Below are 11648 nucleotides of genomic sequence, written 5' to 3' on the forward strand. Positions count from 1 at the left end.
GCGGGCCCGCCCTGCCCCCGTCCAGCCTGGCGCCTGTGTACTCGGGGGTAGGCCACCCGCTCACCTCCCGAGCGTGGCGGCCGGTCCGCCCCGCGCCTGTGAGCTCACCTCCCAATGCTTGTCCGTCAGGTGCACGTGCTACTCGTCCACTCCGGTGCCCTCCAACCACTCGCTGGCACGCAAGGCGGCCGCCTTCGTGGTGCGCCGCGTGAACACCATGCTGGCCGGGTACCGGCAGTGCGCCAAACTCGTCCTGGACGTGCTACTGGACGCGCGCCGGCAGCAAGGCCGCCCGGAGCTGGGCGGAGAGTCGTCCTCAGCAGCCCGGGAGAGGGTCTTCTCTACGGCGAGGGGTCTGGCCAAGGTGACGGACTACTCCCTGCTGCTGCGCGCCAAGCCCGGCGGCGCCCTGTTTGAGGCAACGGTCCGAGTGCGCTCCAAGGCCAAGGGGAGGGACAGCAGGCAACGAGAACAGCTGTCGCTTGCCGGCACCGTGTCGAGGGTGAACCGCTACGGGTCCCAGAGCAGCTGCGTGGCTGACTACCACATGAAGCTCTACTGCTTCTGCAAGGGCTTCACAGAGAAATAGCTGGATTTGAGGCTGCGATATCAGCGATTGCTGCATCAATATTGAGTGCAATTTAGCATCTTAAAATGAGACCAGACTGCAAAATAAGTGCCAAAAATCTACCTAGTAAACAGAGAAAAGTGAAGTGCCATCTCAAGAAAATAGAGGCAGTGAATTTTAAATAAAAATTATACGCTTTACTCTAACTAGGAGAGACAAAGATATTGTGCTGTGTTTAGTTAATTAAATTAATATTTGTAAGACCTGAGACATATTTTGTATATTACTGTTATCAATAAAAGTATTTATTTACAAGAAGCGTGCGTACTACTCTTAATGATCGTTGCTGCCAAAATCACAAACAATCAATGCATTTATAGCAAGGTGACCACAAAGAGAACAGTTTGTTTTTCCGACACTTTCAACTTTGTCAAGGCACTGTAAGTGCTGAGTGAACTAAGAACTTTTCCCGTGATTGAATGGCAACTTATATGTTGCAGCATCTTCCCTAGTCAGAGGAGCAGGAGCTCCAGCCATAGGATCTTTCCCTCTTAGACCTTTTGGAAAAGCTATGACTTCCCTAATTGATTTGACACCAGTCATCATAGAAACAAGACGATCCAATCCTGGATAAACAAAAAAAGTAAATTTAGTCCTAAAAGTCATACAAAAGTAAATGGTGAATGAGAACAGTCATCATTGATCGAATGGTTAAAAATATCACAAATTACCTAGGGCAATCCCACCATGAGGAGGACAACCAAGCGACAGAGCATCAATTAAATGTTGCAAGGTACTGGTGTCCAGGTGTAATAAGTCATGAAGGATGTATTTTTGGAGATGGGCATCAGATATACGGATTGAGCCACCACCAATTTCTGACCCATTGAGTACTAAGTCATAATGCAGCCCTCGAACTTTGAGTGGCTCGGTTCCCAACAATTGTAAATCATCGGGATGTGGCTGAGTGAATGGATGGTGTGCCGATAGTAACGAACCATCATCATTCTCCTCAAACAGAGGAAAATCAACAACCCATAGAAAGCAGTTATTGGGTTCACGCACAGTAAATCCATTAGCCTCCAAAGCATCTGCTGTTAACACACGAGTCAGGCCAAGTACTTTCAGCTGAAAAAAAAAATCACACTTCATTAAAGTATGTGTTTTTCATTTTTTCATACTAAACTGTTTGTTCGGTCCAACTTACAACATCTTGATTTTTTCCAAAGCAAAAGCCAAAGAGGTCACCCTCCTCTACTTTTAATTCATTTGCAATTTTATCAATCTCTTCAACAGTGAGCACATTTTTCAATGAGTTCTTAATGTCTTGATTCTTTTTAATTGGAATTAGAAATAAATTAATAGAGCTGGTGTTCTTTGTTGCTTCCTTTATGATTTCTTTGAGATTTTCTTTCTTGCATATTGACTGAAATTAAGCATGATGGAAGAACTAAACTATCATTTTAACATTGCAGGAAAAAAAAATTCCTTCAAAAAATTGGTACATACAGCTGCTTTTGAAAATACAATGGCTCTGGCCGATAATTCACTAGACACATTTAGTGGGTTGGAACCCATTTTCTGAGGACTTATCAGATGGGTAACATCACATATCTGCAAGAAGAAATTATAGATAGATATGGCAGTGGTTCACAACTCATACATAGGTAAAAACAAAAAAGTTTCACATTGCTAGCACCTTGGACTGAAATCGGAGATCAGGTTTGTCTGAGCCATAATTCAACATAGCATCATGATAGGTCATTTGAGGAAATGGAATATCAGGCCTTTCTTCTTCTGAAGGCCAGCAAAAGTTCAAAAGCTCTTCTATGAGCTTTATAATACTTTTTCGATCAACAAATGACAGCTCTATGTCAAGCTGGGGAAAATACGTGATAAAAATAATAATTATTCTGTGAGAACCTGAGCAATGGGGACGGTGTAGCAGTAATGATCATTACTTGTGTAAACTCTGGCTGGCGGTCATGGCGCACAGTTTCATCTCTGTAACAACGAGCAATTTGAAAGTACCGATCAAGACCACCGACCATTAATAATTGTTTGAACTGTTGGGGAGATTGAACGAGTGAATAGAAATGATCTGGTATTTGGGTAGGCACTACAAATTCTTGGGCTCCCTGTAAATAAAAAAAAAGATAAATTAAGTCAAAAAAATAAGTTTTGACAAATAATGATTTGAAGTTCTGACATTAATATCACATAAATCATTCTTTGGTTTGAAAAGCATGCTGTGCCATATTAGATTGCCAATATTACCCCTGGAGTTTTCCTGAATAATGTTGGAGTTTCCACATCCACAAAGTGATGTTGAATTAAAAACTCTCGCATTGAGTGGAAGAGTTGAGATCTTAAGCGCAACATTTTTTGCATATGAGGGTACCGCAAATAAAGGTATCTATATTTCATTCTTGTATCTTCAGTTGGCTAAAAAAAAGGAGCTCAAATAGAAAAATAAAAAAAATAATACTAGAAAACAAAAAAGATTAGAAAGAAAAATATTTACAGACCATTTTGTTCTCCTTTATTTGTAAGGGCATTTGACTAGGAGCAGCACCAAGAACACGAATAGACAATGCTTTAATTTCAATATCACCAGAGATCATTTTCTGAAGAAGAAACAGAACTTTAAATTACTGTGTGAATTCCAAGCATGCATGAGTAATGAGAGTGGCTTCAAAGAAATCACAAAACCTCTACTGTAAACCGACAAAAATCCTTACATTGTTGACTTGATCCTTTGGTCGTAAAATTACTTCTCCCTTAACTTCAATAACGCTTTCAAGTGTGAGTCCATCTAAAATTTTCTGCATATCTCCACCCTGTTTCCAAGAAAATAAGATATATGTGATACTTAACACGCAAATCTAAAATCAGGAAAATTCCAAAAGAAACTACTCTACTTACCACTTCCTCTAAGAGTACTTGAGTCATTCCATAAGCATCCCTGAGGACTAGAAATTTTTTTCTGTTGTACTGGATCCAACCTTTTAGGCACACTTTGCTTCCAGCGTCTTTACTTGTGAGTTCCCCACAAGTGTGAGTGCGTGTGGTGTACAAGCTTTTCTTATCTACATGTGAAAAGATATTGATTGAAAAGAAAAAAAATGGTACATTTATTAAACATTGCCTTTGGAAGCTGACCTTCATTAATATTTTTTACGGTCTCAGGATAGGATAAAGTTGACAATGAAGTCGAGCAGGAATATTGGTTGATTATCTTCCAAACTCTGCCATGACCTCTCTTGATGATGCTTGATTGAGCTAATACCTAATACAAAATACAGTTTTATATTCATAAGAAAAATACAGAGAAAAGATGAAGACTTTATTTTACTTGATTTAATGGTATTTTTTAATTCTTTCAATAGTAGATAGAATGGTAGCAGTAGATAACCCAACCTCAACGCCGGTGTAAACAAATACAAGATTTAACAATTTCGGAACTTACACCTCCGAGTCTCACCAACTTAGCACCACTTCGCACGAAATTTACGGTTAAATCCATCCTGATTGAGGTAAAACAACTTCCTCAATGTAAAAAGTTAAATGTTCCAATTCATACAGCTTCATCTGGAAATAGAAATTTTCATACCAGAAGGAGGGCGAACGTCGTCTGCTTCTGCTTGGTGATTTCCGGATTGTGGCACTGCCGCCACCATTTTGAATATACTGTTTTGTGCTGAAGATTTGTCCTCTGTCCCTTTGTCTTCTGACTCATCTGAGAAAGAAACTTAATTCCCTTTTTCAAAATTAAGTTCAATTAACCGAACAGGTGAAAATATGGTTTCCATGAGGTGTTTATGTTATGAAATTGGGCTAATGTGTTTACGAAGTGCTATACACTTCATGTTCGCAGTGTAAAATTTGGAAAGGTTGTAGTAACAAAACTCTTGCTTACTTTCATTTTTTTTTATTACAATAATAGACAGTTTGTTTGGCCTAGACAATAAAATACAAAACATTGTGTGAAACAAATATTAGTCTTAATTGATCTGTTCAAATGAACTTGTTCATCCGTGTGGGAGAAACAATCATGCAGAACAGCACATTTGTTAAAATCTATTTTTAATCAAGATGCAATTCTTTTCCAGCCTTGGAGCAAACAGCAGAGAGCAAACATAGGATTTTCTTCAGACAGATCTTTAAAAAAGCCAATGCTGACCTAGCACTGTAGTAGACTGAGGCCTGCCCCAGGAAATTTACTGAACGAATGAAACTTGTTCAACAAATGGGCAAGCATACAACAGATAGTTTGCAGACTAGGGTTAGGACAAAAGTGCAGCAAAAAGGGAGAATAAAATTCACAATAGCTGACAAAATGTTAGTCTTCAATGCCAAACACAAATTTAACTTCATTACACTTTAGCCAAGAGATATGTTCTCAACACATCACATCAAAGCGAAACAAAGATATTCATAATTCTTACAAGACATAACAAGGCCAGGAAACTTAACAGCAAATATAGTCAACCCTACTCACAATTAAAACTTACATCACATTGGCTGACAGAGTTAAATAAAAACACATTGGAAAGTACACAAAATTGAGAAGTCTGCTGAATGAGTGATTCTAGAATGTCTCTCCTTACAATTCCAAATTTGTCAATAAAAAAAAAGCCCACTACAGAAAAGCCAAGAATTTACTGTCCATTCACTGTTTATCTTCAGCCACACAATATCTCCATGCTTTTAGTGGAAGATTGAAACTCTTCCCAATCCAGAACAGCAGATATATGACAATCATATGCACATATCAAAATGATTGAGCAGTCTCTTCAAGCGGAGTTGTGAATGTTGAGACGGAAGATATCATGTGCACAATAGAAGGAACCACCCAAGGGCTTCAGCACAAATATTTGGGAGTAGGCATGTGGAGGATCGTCATCACACTGAAAAAAAGGTAAAAGATATGGTATTAAGATAAGATTAAACATGTCATGAAATTAAACTCACAACTCTCGTCTGTATCTACAATGGTTAAGAAAAAAAAGTTCTGTCCACAAATCCTAGTTATAAAGCAGATTGTGGGGGAAAAGTAAAAGCCTGTGGGGTTAAAGACATGCAATCAAATATAGTAATAAACATTTTCTTGAAGATATTAAATTTAATACATGCATTTCATGGCTGATTCATGCAGAAATCAAATAATGAAAGTAAACAGCCAATAAAATCATGAGCTTAAGTTATACTCTAAATTTCAGAAAGAAACATTCACAACCAGTTTTCAATCAGTATTCAAGACCAATTGATTCAAAATGAACTGAAACTGAAATTTTCAGCAAGCAAGACTGGTTTATTCAAAATAAAAACTGCAAATATAATTAAGGATTACTTTTAAAGAAAAAGAAGCAGCGGTAAATGGTGAGTCAGCTGTAGTTAAAACAGGAACTTTCTTAGATTAACAGAAAGACGGATATTTCATTAACAGTTATAAAAGCAATGCAACTTGACAGGCACACCAGTTACAGGAGGCAGTACTGTGGATAGTAAGCAATGCACAAAACAGGCACTGGTTTATTCTCTCTCCTCTAGTATGCTACCTGCCATTGGTTGCAGCTCTGGCTTTACACAAAATCATGAAGTGCCAATCTGAACACATCATGCTGCACATAAAAGCTTGTACCAATAGGTTTCAGAACAAATGTCTGAATATACCCATGAGCAGGGTCTTCATCAGTCTGCAGAGCCAAAAAAAAAACTTTAGGTCAACAGCATAAGTCTTTGAAACAGTGAAATGACGAAAGATACAGTTAACTTAAATTGCTTTACTCATATGGGTCCGGGGAGGGAAGGCCGGAAGGAGGAAAGGGAGGAGGAAAGGAAAGAAGAAAGGAAAAAAGGAGGAAAGGAAAGGGAGGAGGTAGTGTTATGACAGATTGGCTCGATGATCATGAAGGACTTAACATGTCAAGGAGTCATACCATTTAGACGGGCTTAATGTCATAACCACAAAACAAAAGAGAATAATAAATTTAACGCCTTGTTTAACACTTTGTTAACCACATCATTAAAGGCTATTACTTTAACAATATTCCTTGAAGTTGCAACTTTGACAATTGCACCGTAAGAGAAAACATCATAATTTGATCTTACCTGTAATCTTCCCAACACGTTAATAAGAACACCCCCATCGAACATGGGCTGCGAATCCACTTCAGTAATCAGTCTGTTGATTTTTTGAAATGCTAGACTCTGAAAGTGAACAGTAAAATAAGAGAGTCAGATACAGTTCAAGAGAGTATCCAGAGATTTTAATAAATTCCAACTTACAGTAAGTTTTTCCATAATATTTTTAGAACCTTGAAGTTGGATGCCCTCAAAGGTCATGAAGGAAGTTTCAGGCTGCAACAAAATGAAATTTGAAGAATGAATGAATTGCACCACATCGCATGTAAGAAAGACGAGGGGTGCTAGCTCAAAACGTGTAATGTGTTATTGATATCATATTTTCTTTCCCATAACAGGCTGGTTGGCAGGAACAAACATGCTATTCATCTTGATTGCAACATCAGCAGTTTTAATCAGGTGGTCATAAGAAACAGGAAGGGATGCATTTTGTGAGAATCCTCTCCTTCAAACAGACTTGGTGTGTAATAATAACTCGACTTTACGCTCCACTCGCCAAACACAAACAGACGATAATCTAAGCTACAAATTACGTCATGCTAAGATGAATAATGTGATAGGCGAATGGTGCTAATTTTAAACGGGCCGGCTGTTGAAAGACTGATAGACGGCAACATAACCTCACCACAAGTGACACGAGCGCGAGGCATGGTTGGCAGAAAGGACAAAAACGACATGAAAGGTTTCAACAGCACCTATAAGTAAAACGATCCACACAGAGTGGCCATAAGGTTGAAATTCAATTTTATCTCAAGCGAACAAGCGAATGATGGCAAAAGTTCTCCTGTGTCGTACGGGTACGACCATCTTTAAAACTAACCCATGACATGAGCCGAAATCTGAGTCCGTAGACATGCAGAGCAATGCAGGTAACAGATCGGACGATAGGAGGTAGAAAAAACTCAATATAGTAGCAAACAGACTAAATAGACACTCACATTGTACATGTTGACCAAGTTGGGCCGCTGTGCTGGGTCGTCGAACAGGGCATAATACTGCTGAACGAACCCTTTACCGATTTCTTCGTAGGCTGGATTTAGCGCCATAGCTGCAGTTAGAAGTATAAAAGAAACACAGCCGGTACCAGAGGTGTACACCTGTTTTGTGTACAAGATAAATTCTAGAAGATTTCTGACCCTACTGAGTCAACGGCGGGCTGATGGCGAATGAAGAAGAAACTTGTGATTCTTCGATGTATCGTTCTAGTCAATAGTTCTTCTTTGTGTGTTTCAAAGCAAGCCTTGAGAGAGGCTAGTTTGCTATGAAAAGTTCACTCGTGTGTTTTGATGTTTGTGATAATAGCAGAAGACAGGAGGAGGTTAGTGCGAGATGACAGGCTAGACCCTCGCACTAAACTTACTCTACTTTTAAGGGGCACGGTAAGTAATATTTCTTAAAATAAAGACCTGGCCTTTTGCAGAATAAAGTAAAAGTCTCTTGTCGAACTCATTTTTTGAGAGTTGCTGCACACCTTATCCCTTTACCAATCCTAATACAGCCACATTGAAACTTTGGCGGCTCGACAGTTTCACGAGAAATTAGCCTAAACGTCCTGTAAAACTTTATAAAAATTTATTTCTTTATTGGTCAAATTTTCTGTTGATGCCTAGATGAGGGTGTATGAAGATTTTATAGTGCTTGAGAAAAATCAAGAGGTTAAGGGTCAAAGTCTAGGGTTTCATAATTTTACAGTGCTTTAAAGTTTTTAAAAATTTATGTTATTGTTTCAAACAGCTTTCGTGCATATTTCTGTCTCACATGGAACAGCCAGACGACGCCAGCACTACCACATCTAATGACGATAAAACCGAAGACTTTGGAGACAATCCTACTAGGGATACTCTTGCTGACGGTCTATTAGGTTTGCTAAGGCCTACAATTGAACAATTGGATGATAGAGTTAAGGCTACCAGGTATTTGTTGTCCTCCTATACTCAAGTGACAATAAAATATTAATATTGTTAATTAATCAATATTGGTCCTCAGAATAAGCCAAATAGAACTAAAGCAGCACCTGGATACCTTAGCTGAAGAATTGAAGCAAGTAGCAGAACAGCAGACATGTCCACTGGATCTTGAAAAATATGTTCGGAAACTAACAGAAGCCAAGGCAAAAATTACAGTTGTGGGTAACATTTTGCAATCATCTCAGGTATGTATGGTATGATTGTTATTTCATAAAATGATTTATATACAGTCTGATTGTGAAATTCCTATTGCCGTGTTACAGGATCGTCTTATAAAGCTCACTCAACAAATAAATAAAGAACAGAATCGACGGAAAGCTTTAATTGAGCCATCTCCGAGTATAACACCAAGCTCAACCCCTCTCGAACCAGCTTTGCCTACCAACTGAATTCGAAAAAAATAATTTCTCTCCTTGCACTGAACTTACAATGGAAGCTGTGCAAAAGACCATTGACCAAGAATTATTAGAAACTCCCGATCTTTCTCATTTGAATGCCTCTGATTATGACCATGTGTATGAGCCACGAGAGGACTCCTTTTTGTTTTTGGATGCCCTTGAGAAAGACATAAATTTGATTCGTCTTGTCAAACCTAGTCTATGTCTTGAAGTTGGAAGTGGATCTGGTGTAATATCCACAGCAATTGCACGCCTACTTGGCTCATCAAGCTATACAATCGCAACTGACTTAAATCCTTTTGCATGTCAAGTCACACATCAAACTGCTGAGGCAAATAAATGTCACGTAAGTCTGTTTTTTTAACCTTAGATTTATGTGAAATTTGGGGTGCTTGACTGTATAGCTAATGAACAACTGTGTTGACAGGTTTCATGCATTCAGATGGACTTGGATTCTATGCTCAGAATGAACAATTCCATTGACTTGCTGCTTTTCAATCCTCCCTACGTAGTAACTACTTCAGAAGAATTAAAGCAGCCTGGAGTGGATGGTTCTTTCCTGCATCTTGCTTGGGCTGGAGGTGTAAGAGGTAGGGAAGTGACCGATCGGCTCCTAAATCACATTGACCAGTTGTTGTCTCATAAATCCTTGTTTTACCTCGTTGTTATCAAAGAAAATGATCCGGACGAAATTTCAAAGGCTATGGCCCTTCAGGGATTCAAGGGGGAAATAATAGCAAGCAGAAAAGTGAGAAATGAGATGTTGTCTGTCATGAGATTTCAGCGAGGATAGTCAGCCAGCTACATTCCAGATATTATTAATGGCTTTTATATTTTCTTTGAAAAGGTCGTGTTGGGAAAACCTGTCAAGCAACTATGAAAATTATTCTTACGGTTACTATCCTGGGCAACCAAATTATGTACCCTAACAAAGTTATAATTTCAAATAAATTTTGTACAAACATTACTTTTGTCGTGGAAATGTAACTCATCTATTGCCTCTCCATTAGTGACTGCTGCTGCACCAGCTCCGTCTCTTTGAACATGAGTTGATCGGCGAGCTGCACGAGCCATCGCGCCGCCGTGGCGGTAGGCACCCCAAACGACACCTGTCCCGCCGCCGTGCCGGCTGGGCGGCCTACCCACGAGGCGCTCGCCGGTGCACGTGTCCGCGGCGAGTACGTTTGCGGGGCGGGGCGCGCGGGGCGGCTAGGGGCGGCCCGAGAGTCGTAGGCCTTTGTGTCCTGACGTGGCAATATTATCGCGTGTGAGCGGGCCGATGACAGCTCGCCGGGGGGGCGTGCGTTAGGCGTGCGAGGAGAGGCTGGCGACCGCCCGTCCGCCCGCCCGCCCCTGTCGGCCGCCCATCCGACCCGACAAGGACAGGTGCGGCCTCTCCCGAACGCGGCCGGCAGACGGAGCGGAGCGAGAGGGCCGTTGTCCGTTCAGATGAGGGCGGGCTGCTGCAGTTTCCCTTTTTATTGTCCCGGCGGGAACCGTAACAAAATACGTCGAGAGGAACAAAAGGTTACGGGACGGTTTGCAGGGGGCTGCCGCCGCCGGCGTTGGAGAGCACCAGCGAAGAAAGGGAGGGGGGAGGGGGGGGGGGGGGCTACCGTTTATATTTTTGTAGCGGACATGCCCTGGTTCGATCCGCCAAACAAGACGGATGAAATTTTTGCAATGTCAATAGCTTTCCGAGGAAACGGTATTATGCTTCATCGTAGAAAACTGGGTCAATCTTGGGCGCTGGCACCAATGAAGGTGATGCTTCTCTTTGCGTAACGCTGCATGGCGAACGGCATCCGCTCTAGAGGATGGACTGGTATGTTTCCATGCCAGCCTGCCAGCCTACCGAGCTCTTATTCCTGTTCTTTCTTTTTTTGTGTATCTCACCCCGACCGTTTTCTTTCACTCAAACTCTTTTTACCGAGACAAGAGTGAAAGTAGGAGATCCGCACCCTGACACCCCGGGCCCCACCCCACAGTAAATCAGGACCACCACCAACCACCACTACCACCGCCCAAAAGAGAACCCTTCATGGAAACACAACAACGGTGCGGCACAAGGTAGGAGGACAAGAGCGCACATACTTGCCGTGGAAAGCGGAACAAATGGCGGGAATGTCACGACCATAAAGCAGGTCAGTAAGTCAGTGGTGTCACTCTGACGCCACAGTGCTTGACCAGCCCTCGAGTCAAAAGCACAAGTCCCTTTGCTGGCCCCAGCACTGCTCCTCCGGCAAAGAATTAAACCGTTCTGTAAAATGAAACAATGGAGACAAAGCGCCCGAGGCTTACAGGCTAGTACATAGATCGAGCACTAGGATATGGAAACGAGCACTTTTTAAAACACTCCTTGCGGCTCAGTACTGGTGTCTATGATTTATGGGAGCGTGACCACATAGTGGTCACGTCGCAAGGAACGTGATAAGGTGATACGGGACTGAAACTGGCAAAAACCAGCAATTTCGAGTTTAAAATCTACATGCAAATTAAATTTAAAAAAAAATGCTCTCCAAAGCAATTTAAGTTAGTTTATTGCGGTCCTTTTAAGGTTCAGTATGC

General features: G+C 41.1%; 5 protein-coding genes across 7 annotated transcripts in view; 3 read left to right on the top strand and 2 right to left on the bottom strand.

The window, feature by feature from the left end:
* Nucleotides 1–886, top strand: part of LOC113202470 (uncharacterized) — a 6914-nt gene extending 6028 nt beyond the window's left edge. Inside the window, exon 7 of the mRNA XM_026416713.2 lies at nt 130–886. Within this exon, the coding sequence (XP_026272498.1) occupies nt 130–589 (460 nt within the window). The 3' untranslated portion in view covers nt 590–886. The remainder of the gene's footprint in view (nt 1–129) is intronic.
* On the bottom strand, nt 843–4199 carry LOC113202471 (aspartate--tRNA ligase, mitochondrial). The gene is made up of 12 exons (XM_026416714.2): nt 4038–4199; nt 3731–3857; nt 3494–3657; nt 3310–3408; nt 3097–3195; nt 2846–3013; nt 2530–2706; nt 2268–2447; nt 2078–2182; nt 1776–1994; nt 1300–1696; nt 843–1194 (listed from the first exon to the last, which is right to left on the bottom strand). Exons 1-12 carry the CDS (start codon nt 4092–4094, stop codon nt 1025–1027), a joined length of 1962 nt encoding a protein of 653 aa, XP_026272499.1. The 5' UTR covers nt 4095–4199; the 3' UTR covers nt 843–1024.
* A 284-nt stretch (nt 4200–4483) lies between these two features.
* Nucleotides 4484–7901, bottom strand: LOC113202465 (probable nuclear transport factor 2). Of its 3 annotated transcripts, none has more exons than XM_026416707.2 (5): nt 7654–7901; nt 6860–6931; nt 6683–6781; nt 6134–6267; nt 4484–5478 (listed from the first exon to the last, which is right to left on the bottom strand). In XM_026416707.2, exons 1-4 carry the CDS (start codon nt 7759–7761, stop codon nt 6154–6156), a joined length of 393 nt encoding a protein of 130 aa, XP_026272492.1. In that variant the 5' UTR covers nt 7762–7901; the 3' UTR covers nt 4484–5478; nt 6134–6153. The 3 variants fall into 3 exon arrangements, with proteins under 3 accessions (XP_026272492.1, XP_026272490.1, XP_026272489.1); XM_026416705.2 differs by having other exon boundaries at nt 6130–6267; XM_026416704.2 differs by lacking the exon at nt 6134–6267 and having other exon boundaries at nt 7654–7898.
* A 58-nt stretch (nt 7902–7959) lies between these two features.
* Nucleotides 7960–9144, top strand: LOC113202464 (SNAPIN protein homolog). Its single transcript, XM_026416703.2, has 4 exons — nt 7960–8094; nt 8450–8628; nt 8702–8867; nt 8946–9144. Exons 1-4 carry the CDS (start codon nt 8002–8004, stop codon nt 9069–9071), a joined length of 564 nt encoding a protein of 187 aa, XP_026272488.1. The 5' UTR covers nt 7960–8001; the 3' UTR covers nt 9072–9144.
* On the top strand, nt 9112–10047 carry LOC127748588 (methyltransferase N6AMT1). The gene is made up of 2 exons (XM_026416702.2): nt 9112–9426; nt 9508–10047. The coding sequence occupies exons 1-2, from the start codon at nt 9112–9114 to the stop codon at nt 9871–9873; spliced, it is 681 nt and encodes a 226-aa protein (XP_026272487.1). The 3' UTR covers nt 9874–10047.
* Nucleotides 10048–11648: the final 1601 nt, after the last annotated feature.

This window comes from Frankliniella occidentalis, unplaced genomic scaffold (assembly GCF_000697945.3).
Source record: "Frankliniella occidentalis isolate FOCC.00 unplaced genomic scaffold, Focc_3.1 Scaffold261, whole genome shotgun sequence".
Taxonomy (NCBI): Eukaryota; Metazoa; Arthropoda; class Insecta; order Thysanoptera; family Thripidae; genus Frankliniella; species Frankliniella occidentalis.